The sequence below is a fragment of the Mus caroli genome, unplaced genomic scaffold, assembly GCF_978045245.1.
Source record: "Mus caroli unplaced genomic scaffold, Mus_caroli_1 scaffold_13, whole genome shotgun sequence".
NCBI lineage: Eukaryota > Metazoa > Chordata > Mammalia > Rodentia > Muridae > Mus > Mus caroli.
Window position 1 is genome coordinate 45,660,111 of NW_028227268.1, and position 16,920 is coordinate 45,677,030.

General features: G+C 47.8%; 1 protein-coding gene across 2 annotated transcripts in view; it reads right to left on the reverse strand.

Annotated features, from left to right (window-relative positions):
* The window catches only part of Slc6a4 (solute carrier family 6 member 4), a 33,741-nt gene that overhangs the window by 11,617 nt on the left and 5,204 nt on the right, over positions 1-16,920 (reverse strand). Inside the window, exons 2-10 of one of the 2 annotated variants that reach the window (XM_021176146.3) lie at positions 9,799-10,250; positions 7,339-7,473; positions 6,976-7,195; positions 5,188-5,326; positions 3,636-3,770; positions 3,306-3,409; positions 2,074-2,201; positions 1,195-1,307; positions 458-589 (exon numbers count right to left, since the gene is read on the reverse strand). In XM_021176146.3, the coding sequence (XP_021031805.1) occupies positions 458-589; positions 1,195-1,307; positions 2,074-2,201; positions 3,306-3,409; positions 3,636-3,770; positions 5,188-5,326; positions 6,976-7,195; positions 7,339-7,473; positions 9,799-10,141 (1,449 nt within the window). In that variant the 5' untranslated portion in view covers positions 10,142-10,250. Of the gene's footprint in view, positions 1-457; positions 590-1,194; positions 1,308-2,073; positions 2,202-3,305; positions 3,410-3,635; positions 3,771-5,187; positions 5,327-6,975; positions 7,196-7,338; positions 7,474-7,750; positions 7,765-9,798; positions 10,251-16,920 lie in introns of those variants that run through there. The other variant, XM_021176145.3, reaches the window with a different exon arrangement.

The window sequence follows — 16,920 nt, forward strand, 5'->3', positions numbered from 1 at the left end:
AAGTGGCATATAAGTTACACACAAGACACCAGCCTGTGGATCAGGACACGAGGGCAAAGGACCCAAAAATCACCTCTCAAAGGTGCAAATGGCTGGAAATGCAAATCCTAACTTCGCTCCAGGTATTTTTGCCAAGACTGAAATGTAGTTGGATCTGTTGTAAAATGCTAAGCCTCCTGATGCCATGCACAGATCTACCAGCAGACACTGCCAGAAATAACTTTTCTCCTTGGTGGCAGATTTCTCAATGCCGAAAATTGAACCCAGGGCCTCACATATGCTAGGCAAGCAACCTAACACTCCACCACATCCTCAGACCATGGTAAGCTTTTTAATAGTGTTAACAACATGTTTAGGCCCCCAAGTGAGGACACTGTGGAAGGAAAGGACCCACTCTGCTTGTGGAACACTAGAGAGTAGCAGAGGCCACTTGGAGCCCAAGGCCCTTGGTACTCACTGATGTCAGTGTGAGCAGGGATCCCAAGATGCAAGTGATGACCACGATGAGCACAAACCATTCCCTGCGCTTAGCCCAGATGTGAGGAAACTCATCCAACACAGCTGTGATCACACCTTCCAGACCTGCGAACTGAAAGCCGCATGCAGATAGTCACATTGGAGTCCCGTGCCTCAAGGACAGGGAACAGGAAGAGAGATAAGATAAGTAAACCAAGATGGAGACTAGTTTACCCACTCCTTGGCCAAGGAACATGGCTAGAAGCGTATTTCCATCTGATATCATCAGAACCCATCACTTAGGACTTGCAGGCAAGATAACACAGCACACAGCTCTAGCTTTTGTGTCTTGGGAGACTGGTTGCTCCAAGGCAGTTCAATGCCAGTACCCTCTCTACATTAACAGAGCGAGTCTCTGAGTTGAAGCAATCATGGCTTAGGAAAGAAGATGAGGATTTTTAAATACACTGAGCCCTTTGTGCTAGGCACTTTCCCTACTGTGTGCCACTAGTAACCCTGTAAAGTACCCAGTGCACAAGGTACCATTGCTGAGGAGTGGACAGGGGGGCAGGATAGGGAAGAAGAATGGGAGAGGAGGGGGAGGGGGGAGAATTACCAGGAGGTAGCAACCAGTAAGTACCATGGGGGGGTCTGGGTGGGGAAGTGAGTCTAGCCACCTCCTGATTCCCTTTCCTTCGCCCCCTCCCCCACCCCATCCCCTGACCCTTTTCCACTCACCGTGCTATCCAAACCCAGCGTGATTAACATGAGGAAGAAGATGATGGCAAAGAATGTGGATGCTGGCATGTTAGCTATTGCCTCCGCATATGTGATGAAAAGGAGGCTGGGGCCTGAAACAGAGGGAGAGATAGGGGTTGGATGCTGAGTCCCATCCTACCAAGCTATTGAGAGAGGAAGAGGAGGTGGTAGACGCTGAGACCCATCCTACCCAAATTAGATCTCAGTTACTTTGTAGTTATCACCCACAAGCCCTCCGCATCAAATCGGGCTCTGTCAGTGCCAGATGCTGCTTCATCTACCATACCAGGCCTCTGCTAAGCCAGAGGGAAGATTGAAACCTTGAAAACTCTGCATCTTCAGCTTGGGGGCACAGGACAGACATAAGACTACAGTTACACAAGCCCAGGGGCTCCACAGTGAAGCAATTCTGTGTGATCCTCGGGGCCAGGTCTGCTGTTTCTAAGGTACCCAGTGATGTCCTCAGCTAAGATTAGCAGGAAATGTAATAAGGACAGCCTGCTATTTTTTTTTTTAGGTCACATTTGGGGTCCTATGGACAGAACTCCAGCATCTGAACACCAAGTGCTCTACCACTGACCTATACCTCAGCCCTTAAAGTCTGCCGACTAGACAGAACCCCACCACAAGTGCCCAAGCCCACTGGCCTTAAACCTACCATATACGTCATAGTTTTAATCCCACCCTGTATTGAGGGCCCCAGCCCCGGGCACCAAGGCAACTGAATGCATGGGTGGACTGGGATCACCAAGGGAGTTCACTTTCAAATCTTGGAAAATGTGAAAGAACAGTTGAAAAGGTTAGCTATCTTGTAAAGATTCAAAGTCGCCATCCCATGAAGAGAGCTCCTGGTCCTACCCGCATCTTTGGCCACCTCGGACACGTCTTCATTCCTCATCTCAGCCATGTAGCCAAGCACCGTGAAGATGACAAAGCCAGAGACGAAGCTCGTCATGCAGTTCACCACACTGGTCACCAGGGCATCTCTGCAGTGGAACCCCAGGCACGGTCATAAGCCAGTTACAGTAGTACATTCCTATAACCCCGTTCCCTTGGAAGGCTGAGCCAGGCAGAAGGATTGAGAGTCCAAGGCTCAGGATGAGCTAAAGCCTGACACCCCTCCTCCCAGCAACACACCCCCACCCTGGCTGTGAAACAGCACAGCACGACCCTCTTCTCCACTGCCCTGGATCAGGGCTTAACTGGGGGACTCCAGGAAGGGGCTCTGACCTCATGATTGTGAAACTAAGAGTTTAATATTATCTTCAAGTAGAATAAGACTGCCAAGGAGAAACCTTGACAGTTTTAAAACTTCACCGCATAGCTTTAGCTGGTATCTCAACACAAGGCCACATTCTTTGGGGGCAGGGGGCAGGGGTGGGCTCTGCCCCCATGATTATTCTTCCAATAGTACAAACGAACTGCTGGGTCTTGCCACCTGTACGGGAAGACTCACTGTCTACAGTTGTGAGTGATACCCAAGCCATCATGGATACACTGCTACTGTTTGGTTAAAATATTGAAGCCTGACTCTGCCACAATCGTGGCATTTTTTTTTTCCTAAGCTAAAACAAAGTCAAAGTCCATCCTTTGACTTTCTGTGTATATATAAATAACCAGTTTACAGTTTTCATGGTAAAGTATATTAACTAGTGTATGCTGCACTTTTTGTAACCTTTCGATAACATGTCCTTGTTCTGTTTGCCTGCTTGCTTTGTTGCTTGTCTTGTTTTAGGCAGGATTTCATATAGCCTGTTCAAGGCAATAGTAGACTCGATATGTAGTTAAGACTGGCCTTGAACTCCTCATTCCAAAGGGTCTCCACTTCCCAATGCCGGGACTGTGAGGGTGTACCTTCCCCTCAATGTGTGTGTGTATGTCTTGGAGACTTTCTTAACCTTTGAATAGCCTGTGTAAAGTTACTTCCTGAATGGGCACCATGTCATGGATGAATGACCAGAAGCTTGTGACAGCCCTTAGGGACAATTCTCTCATGGTGTGGGGACACAGGCTTGAGATCATTGTCTTTCTTGAGGTGTCTTGTCTGTCTGTCCATTCCCAAGCTTGTCTTGGCAGCCCCACATACTCACTGGTAACAGTTGTTATTGAATTTGTTGTAGCTAGCAAAAGCCAGGAGAACCCCAAACCCCGGGCCAAGAGAGAAGAAGATCTGAGCTGCAGCATCAACCCACACCTGGAACACAGCAGGGGAGGACATGGGGTGAGGATGGGAGCCAGCTGTGGCAACCACAGCATTGTCATCATTCAGTAGCCTCAAGATGCTGTGCTATTCATGCTTTGATTTCAGATCTAAAGGATCATCACACGCTTGTACATTAGATTTGAGTTGACTCTGGTGTACTATTTGAAAGAGAATTGGCTTTAGCTAGTAAAAGTCAAACCAGTCTCTCATATCTCACCCCTGTCTCCAAGAGTTTCTGCCAGTTGGGTTTCAAGTAAAAGGCAACCCCTCTCCAGGCTCCAGGAAGGGTGGCTCCCCTCACCAGCAGAACAGAAAGGACAATGTAAGGGAAGGTGGCTGTCACCCACACCACCTGGAATGAAGGCGAACAGAAACACAGGTTACTGACATACTGTCCCAGGGACAGCAAAGAACAAAGGCAGGCAGTGCCGGTAGTGGTGTGGTGACCGAGGTGTCTTTTACTACTAAAGACCTCTGGGAATAGGGGTCCATTTCTTGTCACTTTAGGAGGCAGCATAGCCTGGTCTTCAAGCCCAAGGCTGGGTATAACATACTACCATAATTCTGCCACTTGAGAAGCTGAGACAGGAGGATTCCTATGAGTTCATGGCCAGCATGGAATGCATAGGGAGTTGTTGTTCAATTAGACAGTTGTACTATCTGGTTTTGTATGTCAACTTGACACAGGCTAGAGTTATCACAGAGAAAGGAGCTTCAGTTGGGGAAGTGACTCCATGAAATCCAGCTGTGGGGCATTTTCTCAATTAGTGATCAAGGGGGAGAGGTCCCTTAGGGTGGTGCCATCCCTGGGCTGATAGTCTTGGGTTCTATAAGAAAGCAAGTTGAGCAAGCCAGGAAAAACAAGCCAGTAAGTAACATCCTTCCATGGCCTCTGTATCAACTCCTGCTTCCTGACCTGCTTGAGTTCCAGCCCTAACTTCCTTTGGTGATGAACAGCAGTATGGAAGTGTAAGCTGAATAAACCCTTTCCTCCCCAACTTGCCTCTTGGTCATGATGTTTGTACTGGAATAGAAACCCTGACTGAGACACCAGTGTAGAAAAGCTCTGGGTATGGCTTATTAGTTTTCAGTAAATAATGGGCGATATTAGCAACTGTGAGTATACCACTAGGCTAAAATAATTTTGAAAAAAATGTGTGTGTGTGTATCACGTAATTTGTACTATATAAAACAATATATATAGAACATATAATATGTATAGAATATATATAGAATTTGTATGTATGCATGCATATATGTACAGAACATGGAAACAGAGGTTGACATTGGATATCTTCCTCAGTTGGTCTCTGCCTGACTTTCTGAGCTCTCCCTGACTCAGACCAACAGGCCAGTAAGCCTAGGCATCCTCCTGTCTCTGCCTCCCCCACCCCCAGTGCTGGGGCTGCAGTCATATACTCATGGTCTGCTGCGCTCAGCCTTTTACATGAGTCCGAGATGACCTGTACCCAGTCTTCATGCTTCTGTGGCAAGTCCCTCACCTACTGAGACAACTCTCCAGCCCCTATGCATTTTAAATAGAATTATAAAGAGGCTATACTGTACCTTCATTTACTTAGATTCTTACATGGAAATGATATTGGTTAATTCCTTCTAACAGATGTGATGAAGATGTTTGTCTCACAGGATGAACGTGTTTGGTGCTAAGGGAAACTGATTTTTTTTTTTTTTTTCTGCTCAGTAGCCATCTTGAGTTTTGTGATACTGCGGGGCCCTGGGCAGTTCAGGACAAGCTGCAGAGTCCTCACCTTGCCAGATGTTTTGACTCCTTTCCAGATGCTGAAGTAGATAATGGTGAAGATGAGCATGATGCAGAGAGCCAGCTGCCAGCTGATGGTCCCCAGGTCCTGGAGTCCCTTTGACTGATGGATCTGCAGGACATGGCGCCTGGAGTGACAAAGAGAAGGGCCTCTGAGAGTCACCTGAGCACAAATTGGGATACCTCTAGAGGATAATGGACACCACCAGGAGGGCCTGGAATGGGGCTCACTCATCCTGAAAGAACAAGCGGCAAATTCACTGGACGGCCGTCAGAGGAGCATCAGTCCAAAGCCAGACCCCTTGTTTCTTCTCTTCCATTGTCTAAGATGAGAGCCTCTCAATCAACACAATCAGCTTCTCAGTACACAGAGATTTTTGTTTGTGTAGGCCACGAGTCCTTCTTCACTCTAAGTTAGCTCTGTATTTGGGCTACTATTGCCTACAATTCCTGTATTAAAAATACTCCTGGGTCGGGGAAATCACACGCTAGAAGAACAACTGCCTAGCATGTGAGGGCCGCAGACTGCATCCTTAACGCCATAAGAAAAAAAAAACCCACATTCTTCAAGCATCTTCCAACAGGCAGGTCCCACTTACAAAGCCAATACACCAAATCAGAAATAGGTTTTGAACAACTGAAGCAATCGGTGTTTTGCTTCCATGGCAGCTGGCTAGAGGAGAAGAAGCCAGCAAGGAAGTTCTTCCCTTTGATGCCGGGATGTTCTGACTCCCTTTGGGGAGTGAAGGTAGGAGTCAGCATGGACATGATAGAGCAGTGTGGCCTGTCATACGGGGGTACAGGAGACAAAGAAAGCTCAGACTATGAAGCACTTGGGGGTAGAGTTCCAACACTAAGCCCTGCAGGGAGTGAGGCCTCCATCCCCGCACTCACACCTGCTCCCTAATCCTTGACAACTTCGCCTCCCAGGAATCTGCCAGGAAGCAGGAAAGAGCCCGTGAGGTCCCACCCATCCCTGAAGACCCATAAGCAGTAAATTTTTGCTGGGATAGAACACTTTGTTCAGTAGTGAGGCACTAGGGTGTTACCCATGATCCTGAAAGCCATCTTTAAATGCATGTGTTACCCAAAAGAATAAAGGAACAAAGGGCATAGAAGGGGAGCTAGTCAGGAAGAGTGGGGGGGGGGGTCGGGTGAGAGACTGTAACAATAGGGGAGATTCTAAGCAGAAAACATGATCTATATCAGTGTAAGTATTATTATGGAGCCTGGTGCATATAATTCATATATGCTACTGAAACACTTTTTAAAAAACCTGCTAAGAGGGCTGGGCAGTGGTGGCGCACACCTTTAAACCCAGCACTTGGGAGGCAGAGGCAGGTGGATTTCTGAGTTCAAGGCCAGCCTGGTCTACTCAGTGAGTTCCAGGACAGCCAGGGCTACACAGAGAAACCCTGTCTCAAAAAACCAAAAAAAAAAAAAAAAAAGCCTAAGAGGGGCTGGAGAGATGGCTCAGCAGTTAAGAGCACTGACTGCTCTTCCGAAGGTCTTGACTTCAAATCCCAGCAACTACATGGTGGCTCACAACCATCTCAAGAACTGACATCGTCTCCTGGAGTGTCTGAAGACAGCTACGGTGTACTTACACATAGTAAATAAATAAATAACAAACAAATAAATAAACCTTAAAAAAAAAAAAAGAACCTTTAAAAAAAAACTGCTAAGAGAGAGTTGAAAAGTTTTTGGCCCCTAAGATGCCGAGCCCTTAACAGGCTTGTCCTTAACAGACCACCCCACCTCCTTCACATGTGCTTACAAGTAAAACTCTTCAGCAGGTGACGTGGAATGGAGTGTCCAGGTGACATTGTCCTGGGCGAAGTAGTTGGTGCAGTTGCCAGTGTTCCAAGAGTTCTTGCAACTGGTCCAGGGCAGCTGGTCCGTGAAGGAGGAGATGAGGTAGTAGAGTGCCCAGGCTATGATGGTGTTATAGTAGGAGGCGATATAAAAGGCAATGATGCAGATGGCATAGCCAATGCCTGCACAGAGATGAGAAAGGCCGAGTTCACACCCGAAGGCTGCTTGGGGCCCATCAAACCCAAGCCGTTAAAGTCCCAGGTCCCAGGTCCCAACCATTTATGGAAGTATCTTGTCCCGCACCTCCCTCCAACCCTCCAGTTACCTTTGAAAATCGGGCAGATCTTCCTCCATATAGAAATGCACCCATTTCGGTGGTACTGGCCCAGCGCGAGCTCCATGTAGAAGAGCGGGATCCCCCCAAAGATGGCCATGATGGTGTAAGGGAGGAGGAAGGCTCCTGTGGCGGAAGGCAGACAATTTTACCCTCTGCCCACATCTGTCCACAGAAAGGTCCGTGGGCGTGGAGCTCACAGTTGGTCGCCCTGGTCTCAGTGCTTCTCAAGAGAGGACAATAGACAAAAGTTCCACCATTCAACCACCCGTTGGCCCCACTGTCTGAGCTGGTTAGTAAGAACATTGAGAATCTCTCGGGAAGGGCGTCTCCCTGAGGAAGTCTCTATTGGGTTGGCCTATGAGAGACTGGGAAGCCCCACCCTGAGTGTGGGATGCCCTACTTTATGCGTTGAGCCCTGGACTGAATGAAAAAACTGCCATGTGCGCATGCGCGTGTGACTAGCGGCTTCAAGTCCATGCCTTCTAGAAATTTCCACAGTGATGGACTGAAACCTGGCGCTGTGAGCCAAATAAACTCTTTCTCTTTAAGCTGTTTTTGTCTGGGGATTTCACGGAAGCAAAAAGAAACCAGACTAAGATACCGTCTTAGGGTCAAAGCAAAGCAAAAAAGACAAACCAAGCATACGATACAGACGAGAGGAGCCTGAGACAGTAACAGAAATAGACTGGGCTGAGAGTCAACAGATAGTCACACCCCACAGCCACTGGTTTCCCCAAAAACCTGACCTCCAGATTCAAGGGTCTATCCCAGCCTCATGAAGATGTCCAGGTGTGGAACCATGCGGACCCATCTGATGATGCACACAGATGCAGTCTCTGACTCTTGGAACTGGATCCTCCCTAATCAGTATTACCTATGACTCCAGACCCTTGACAACCGATATTTTTGACCTGCATGTCTGTAATTCCACTGGGCCAGAGTAGTTCCTCACAAGCCATTGTTTTGAGAGTAAGACTGGTGAAGATGGTAGTTTCCACGGAATAAGACTGTTCACCGGAAGCGTAAGTTTTAGCCCAAAGAATGAGTCAGCTATGATTTTCCCCTGGTAACTTTCCTGTCTTTAAAATGGGTCATCCCTAAAAACCAGAGGCCAGCGTGACTCAGAGACGTCGGTGTAATTAGTCACCTTGAGCAAATCTGGCTAGAGCATCAAACCCGTGCTGTGTTGAACCTCACCCATGTAAAGGATTTACCTGATTGGCTTTGCAGTAGGAAATGTCACCAAGGACCCAGGCCCTCGTACAAGGCTTAGGCTAAAGGTCCTGACAAGCAGGAGATATGACTTCCAAATACTAGGCAAGGGATTTGCCATTTCCCATGGCCCAAGGAACTTCCCTTCATAGCCACAGAGCAGCCATGAAGAGAAGAAACTTTGCGTGAAGTCACAGAAGTCTGGCCTCTCGACAGCTTGTCAAAATACACATCCACTGATGTGATGCCCATTTCTTCTTGCCCAGTATCCACACAGAGGGTCCATATCTACTCAACTGTCTCCCCTCATCTGCTCTGCTCTCTCCCAGGCTCCCCAACTCCCTCATACAATCAGCAAGGGAACAACTCTGAGCAGCCTTAGGGGTGCTAGGATGGACAAGACGAGGCATCCACAACCCAAGAGGTGGAAATGTATCCCTGCAGGCTCTGGGGTTGGCAAGGATGTGACCCTGAGTTTGGGCTCAGATTTGATTCATCAAGTCTGATAACTTAAAGACTTTGGACCCAGACTAGTGCCACTCTCTAGTCTCACATAGGTTCAAAGTCCTAGCAGTCTGGAGCCTTAGAATCACCTCTCAATGTTTCCTCCCACAGGCCTGACAACTCCAGACTCTTCTGCCAGCAAGAGGGAAAAAGTTCAGCTCGGTGTGGCAAATGTGTGGCAAGCAGGCTCTCTTGCTTCTGACTCACTAACAGAAGTTTGAACACACACACAGAGCAAGAAGGAAAGCCCGCCCGGCGTGGTGGCGCACGCCTTTAATCCCAGCACTTGGGAGGCAGAGGCAGGCGGATTTCTGAGTTCGAGGCCAGCCTGGTCTACAAAGTGAGTTCCAGGACAAGCCAGGGCTACACAGAGAAACCCTGTCTCAAAAAAACCAAAAAAAAAAAAAAAAAAAAAAAAAAAAAAAAAAAAAAAAAAAAAAAAGAAGGAAAGCCCTTCAACAAAGGAAGCACAAGCAATGCTAATTAACCCAAGGGCATGTGTGGGACAGCTCAGGTCCTGCTCTACAATCTTTACAACCGGAAAGCCTCTCACAGCCTACCTTAGGCTTTTTGCTGACTGGAGATCAGGCTAGCATGGAAGCTTAGGTTTCCTGTTTAGGCTCATGTCAGTTACCCAGGACAGTAAAGATTATGACATGTCTTGTGACCTCCTACAAGGGTCTACAGCCCACCCCTGGGTCCCAGGCTCTGACGGTGGCCAGCGGCACTAACCTCCACCATTCTGGTAGCATATGTAGGGAAAACGCCAGATGTTGCCCAGGTCCACGGCATAGCCAATGACAGACAGGAGGAAATCCATCTTCTTGCCCCAGGTCTCCCGTTCCCCTTGGTGAATCTCAGCCACCAGGGTGGTGGTGGCAGCTGGCGTACAATGTGGCGCTTCATCCCCAGCGCTCGTGCTGGGAACTGCGGAGTACCCATTGGATATTTGGCCAGGCTCTGTCCTGTCCGCTGGTGTGGGGACACCCTTCTGCAGAACACCATTTTCTTGGCACTCCTCTTTGTCCTTACACTCAGACAGCACTTTCTGAGAATTCAGGGGTGTGGTCTCCATGCTGCTGGTCAGTCAGTGATGCGGATGCCCATCTGCCAAGGACCCTGACTAGCTCTTGGTTCTTGGTTTTGAATCTCCTTTCAGTGTTATGGAGACAAGACTGAGAGCTCTGTTGAAAAAGCATACAGAGAAGAGAGAGAGAGCAGAGAGGAGAGATGAGAGATTTGTTTGTTTGTGGCATTAATAATTCATGTTTTTATTTTTTGTTTTGTTTTGTTTGTTTTAAGATGGGGTCTTAATCTATAGCCCAGGTTAGCCTTGGTTTTCAGCAGGTGTCCTCTCTCAGCTTCTTGGGTGCTGGGATTACAGGCATAAAACCATCCCAACAGCTCCATCGGATAGTTTAAATGACCTTAGGTGACAGGATTACAAATGCTCTAATCTATAAGCTAGCCCATTTGCTCAGAGTCAATAAAATCAACAAAACTTTTCAACAAATGGAGGGGGTCAAATCACCACCAAGTAATCTGAAAAGGAAACAAAACAAAAATAGCAAATCACCAAGACTGCACACAGGCTTTACTTAAGGACCAGCACTTGCGTCATTGAGAGGGACGCAAATGCCCCCTGTAGTTTATCAGTAACCCAGAGGAATGTCAGAAGAGCTTCTCTGCAGAGCCAGTGAGCCCTAGATACCATGCCCACAAACAGCAACACAGCCATGCCTTCTGCCTGCCAGCCGGAAGAGACAGTTCCTTCCATCACTTAAAGGGAGCACCGAGGTAGTCTAAAGAGGAAGAGAGAAGCAAACGCCGCCTTCGGGAGGTGCCTGGGTCCTCTCTTACCCTTCCAGGCTGGCTCCAGGAAGATTCCAGCTGCCTGCCTCTGAGTCCAGCACCCCTCCTCCCCTGCCCCCGGGATCCACCTGTCAGCCTTCCCATAGAGCCTCTGCAGGTCCCGGGGGCCATGTCCTTCACTACTTCTCACCATTCGTACTTCTGGGGCTAAGCCACTTATCACTGAAGCCGTGAGCACACCTGTGTATGAGCACACCCGTGATCCAGGGGGTCAGGCCACTGAACCCGGGCATACCTGGTGACCCTGATCTCATGTGCTCCTGGGGAAGGCTGTACCTTCATTTCACTGCCGGGACGGGGCACAGGGAAGGAGCTGGGCTCTCTCTTCTGGACTGAGGATGAGATTTCTACACGTGGAGTAGAAATCTGAGCCCTTTTGGACTTTAAACCTCCTGCCTGCTATAAACTTAGAAGCAGCCAAGACCTTCCAGGTCTCTTTCTTTCAAGCTCTTGACAGGTTAGGGACTATGCTACGCCTATGCTTTGAGATGTCGTGCCTCTCTAGAAATGGGCTCTCAGCACTGCTCGCAATGGCAGAGATCCCATGCCAACCCACTGAGGGACGCGAGTCAGTGCTCAGCTCTTACCTGCTAGGGTTTGAAAATTTTTACTCTTTCCTTTTCTTCTTTGACAGGGGATCAAAAAGCTCAGGCTGGCCTCGAACTTACCATGAAGGTAAGGATGACCCTGAACTTCGCTGACCTTTCTGCTTCTACCTCTGATTGCTAGAATCATGTGTGAGCATCACCAGGTCTGTTTTATGTCACACTGGCGACTGAACGCAGGACTCTGTGCACACTGGGCAAGCACGCAACCAATTGAGCTACAGCATAACTTTCTGTACAGCTCCACAACTCACTACACAGATGGATGTGAAGACAAAAATATCGTGGGGGGCTAGGTATGTATCTAAATAGAGCATTTGCTTAGAATGTAGAGTTTTACACACATACATACACGCTGAAAAAAACCTGAACATACTGTGCATACTGTGGATATAAATATTGTCAAGGATTAGATACAAACACCAGGTGGTGAGAGTAATTAGAGTTTTGTGCTCAATGGGTTTTTTTTTCCTTTTTCTTTTTTTAAAAGCAATGTAGAAAATTTTAGGTTATTTTTGTTTTGTTTTGTTTTTGCTTTTTTTTTTTTCTTTTTGGTTTTTTGAGGCAGGGTTTTTCTGTGTAGCCCTGACTATCCTGGAACTCACTCTATAGACCAGGTTGTCCTTGAATTTAGAGATCACCTGCTTCTGCCTCCCAAGTACAGGGATTAAAAAGGTGTGCGTTGCCACCACCTGACTAAAAATTTAGGTTTTAAAAGGATCGATTGCTGCCAAAAATATTTGGAGCAACAAGGGATAATTTGGTTACATATAGATAGGGCATACATGCATATATGTATGTATGTATAGATAGATAGATAGATAGATATGTGTATATACACACATGTCTTTGAGTCTACCTTGCCTGGCCCTTTGGCTCCCATCCTACCTCAAATTCAAGGGTGCAAACGCCACTAAGAAGAACAGGGTTTCTAACCCATCCATGCAGACAGAGCCTCATCCTGCTCACATGTGCCAGGGTCTGGCCTCCACTTGGTCTGCTTTATCACCTCCTCAACTAGACTTGGTAAGGACCTTTTTCTTTGTGGTGCTAGAGATCAAACCTGTACACATGCTACATACATGCTTTACCAATGTGCTAAAGCCCCAGCCCTAGCAAACTTCAAACATAGCCATTATATCTCCTCATCTGCCATAAGTATCTACTCATCAGGCCTTTAATGCATGTGTGTGTGTGTGTGTGTGTGTGTGAGAGAGAGAGAGAGAGAGACAGAGACAGAGACAGAGAGATACAGAGAGAGACAGAGAGAGACAGAGAGACAGAGAGAGGAGAATGCTGAGATATCAACTTAGTTAAAAACAAAACTATGCTGAACTTAAACAGTTTTCCACACTGAACACAGAAGAACCTTGAAGACCAAACAGTGGGTGTAGAAATCGTGCCCAGGTGTGAGGATGGCATGGCGCTGACAGCAACTGCTCACCCTTGGCCCCTTACTCCTTTGTCTTGCCTGGAGCAACTGCTCTGGATCACCAACACCAGAACTACCCTCTCACATTTAAATCTCCAGATGAAGGACAGACAAGCTTGAGGACAGACCCTGAGGAAGGGAGGAGGCAGTCGGAGCTTCAAGAGCCAGACAGTGTGTTCTGGGTTCCCTTTGTGTTTTTTCCCTTGGACGTCCTGAAGCAAGGATGGGAACGTGTGGGTCTGTGCTCTCAGGGGCAATGTGTATTTCCCAGGATGCCCCAGACTCAGCCCCTATGACATGGTCTTCATTTCTTGGCAGCTATAATGAGCAGCTCCTGGAAGGACAATATCCTAGTCTCTATTTTTATCTCAGCCATCAGAAAGCTCTAGTTTCCTGAAATATCTGCCCAGAGCTTTCTAACTTGATAAAAATAAAATAAAATAACCCTGGTCTGAGCATCCCTCAGGCAACAGGAGACAGCAGGTTGCTTCTCCCCAGGGGTCCGTGTCTCTCTCTCTCACAGCTTTACTCTCTAGGGTTCTGTTACACCCTCACTTTTGATTACAGCACCTGAGATACAAAGTTACAGCCCCTTTGAGCCACAAAACAAGCTCCCTTCAACTCATTCCCCTGTCTTTCCCAGCAAAAGGAAAACTTCCGGTTACCAGACTGGGTTCAGAAGGTACCCAGCCAGGGCTCATGCTGCTGCTGTTGGCCCTGTGACTCTTCTGCCTTCCTGATTGTCCCGAGCCCCACTCTGGCTTTCCCAACACCTGCCTCCCATTACAATGGTTGAGAGCAAGCTGGTTTCAGGGCGGAGAAGTCCAAGTCGTTAAGAAGGTTAGTTTCTAAGTATTCTCTCCTGAAAGCTTTTCTAAAAGATATTTTTATCCTCCGGGGCAGGAAGATGGCAAAGGAGGTCAGTGTTACAGCGCAGACCTCCTCCTGGCAAGCTCTGAATTCATCCAGGGACAGAAGCTGCCCCAGAAGCTGCCCTCAGCACATAAGCACTGTTATCCCAGGCTGAGCAGGTAGCAGGTTGTGTGTGCCACCCCAGCACCCAACTGTGCTATGAGGCTAGAGTCTGCCTCCACCCGACACTCCCATACCTTCCACTCCCATACCTTCCACTACCACCACAGGGGCAGCTGACTGAATAGCTGATGGTTCACTTTCTGCTCAAACTCTCCTTTCCAGCTAATTCCCTCCGTGTCTCCCTAGTCAGCTAAGAAGTGTTTCTGGGCTGACATGAGGTTCAGAGTCTTAAGGCTCTGGTTCTGAAAGAACTGAAAGAAGCTGGGGGTTGGGTGGGGGTGGGGTGGGGGTGGGGATGTAGGAGAGAGAGAAAAAACCTGTTTCTATTTAAACTTCTGGTCAAATCTCCGTGTTTTCTTTTTTCACAAACTGTCTCTGTAGCCAGGGGAACCAGTATCTGAACAAGCAAGTAATTATAACATTAGTCATAAAATACCCAACCCTCTGGCAATGGCCGTGGCTCTTACGTTTACCAGTCATCCGCACATTCTAAGCAAAAAAAAAGAAAGAAAGAAAAGTAAATAAATATATATGTATATATATGTGTGTGTGTATATATGTATGTGTGTGTGTGTGTGTGTGTGTGTATATATATATATATATATATATATATATATATATATATATATATTCTGGGAATTTTATACTTTGACTTTGTCAAGATCAAAGTGAATTCATCTCTCAGGATGCTCCATTTCCATTTTCAAAACCAAAACAAACCTGCAGCCTGGATCACGGGCGGAGCGCTGAGATAACATTAATTACAGGTCATCCAGCCAAGGGCCAATGTGCTCTCTTCGTGCCAGAGGAGGGAGTTTCCAAGGCACCTATCGAGGTTGGCAGAACTGTGTGGCTCTGGCGGCAACAAACATGGCACCTGCTCCAGAGAGGCACGAGCCCTGCCCCACAGTACCATCCTTTTCCATGGCCACATGTAAGACCATGCTGGGAAGCTGGCACTTCTGGGAGAAGCCAAGGAGCTTGGGATTCCTGCCTACTGACCACACACATGGCCTGCCAATATCCCTCAGACTGAGTCGCATAGGAGTTTGTGCCATAGGACTTCGGAGCTGCTTTGATTCCTCCGCTACTGCACGGTGTAAAGTGCTGGCTTGCCTTTGTGTCCATTGAGGGGCTGTGGAATGTGCTAAGGTGGGTAGCATTGTAGGTGGAGGTCATGAGGACCCCATCTTCCCCCACAAGTAAATAAAGAGATGTTCAGTATAAACAAACTCTGGTTTAGATGTGGTCTCTGTGGCCACAGCCACCCGCTTATGCAAAGGAGTGCTGGTCTGAGACATAGGTTTGTTTCCTGAAATGGAATGAGTAGGTAACATTGCTCAGGGTGGCTTGGGACAGTTACTGTGCACAAGAAGACGACTCTGTCCTGGCAACAGAAAGGGAATATTCCAACTTCTCCACACAGTATATATTCTAGAGGATGAGACATCAGGACCAATCCAGACATGCCCAAGGAAAACCAAAAATATAATGGCCTTATTATTTTTATATTTAAAAAAGGAGATGGGTTTGGCACAAAGAGATGAGATGAGTTTCTTTCTGTGGACAGAAGCAGCCACACCCAGACAGCCTCCATCTCTGGTCACTGAACAGTTCTGTGACCCAGGAAGTTCCTTCACATGTCACAGCTACACAGACAATCCAGATCCACCACCTCCTGGCTGAGTGACTCTGACCGGGCTGCTTAACATCTCTGAGCCTCTTATTTTCTCCCATTTAGAAGCAGATTAACATGAAAATTACATGTGGGGATTACAGAATGACCAATGCTAGACTTAGCACAAACAGCATCCTGGTAACAGTGGGTGACGGTGGACATTTCTGAGCCTCCAACACATGCGAGACCTGTTCTGCACCCTACTTCACATGCTAGGTAGGAAAACTAAGGTCTATAGGACTTTCAGTCTGGCGGACTGGAGGCTTACAGCTGGGACCTCAGTGGCTTTGGACTTCTTAATCAAGACACGTATCATCTGGGAACTTGTAAAGACATATCTGTGATGGAAGGCGCATTAACAAGACACCCAGATTATTCCAGGGTGAGCCCTGGGACATGCCTGCATATCTTCACACTATAACCTTGAAGGACTGGCAAGAGATGCTCTGCCTTCTCCATGAAGCTTCCTCTTTGCATCCGAGCCCAAGATAAGCCCTGAATCCTTGATGACACGTGTTTGCTTCAGGTCCCCCTGGAAGCAGGGGCGGAGGCCTCAGGTCTCTGCTCCAGCACTTGCTTACTGGGGCAAGACTTATCCAGCTCTGCGCATGGAGGGCCTGCCTCAGGTTCCCGGGTGTGACCACAGTTCCTTGCTGCCCTGCGGCCCACTGGAGCCCAGAGGAAACAAGCATTTCTTCCCCCAAGATAACACTCAGGCCCAGAGTCCCACCCTAAGGGACGAGATCTTCTTACCCACTCCCACCCCAACTTCCTATAGGGTAGACCCACTGTGCATCCCTAGGTGGGGGAAGGGACATTGCCGGGACAGTTCCAAGTTTCTAGCAGATCAGGGTTGAGAAGCAGGGGACTAAGGTTGAGCCTGGAGGCTGACTTTTGAGACAAGCACAGGCAGGTGTGTCCTCTACTGCTTGCACTCAATGTTCACTTGGCAGTTGGCTGTTTGGAACTGGGAGTGTATTTCCTACACACAGAAGTAAACGTTCTCAAAACAAGCCTGTAAAACACAGCAGTCAGCTGGTAGAAACCACCAGAAATCATCTGCTTATTCGACCCTCTTTCTGGTTCTCAAAGGAAACTAAAACAAACTAGTCAAGGCAGCTGACCCCCACGCCAGCCTTGGGAGGTATCTTCTAGTGCCTTCCAGGCCCTTGAAGGGCTTTTTTCAAGTTGCCAGTTGGAATTCTTTATTTCATTTAAGTTCAAACCAGGCC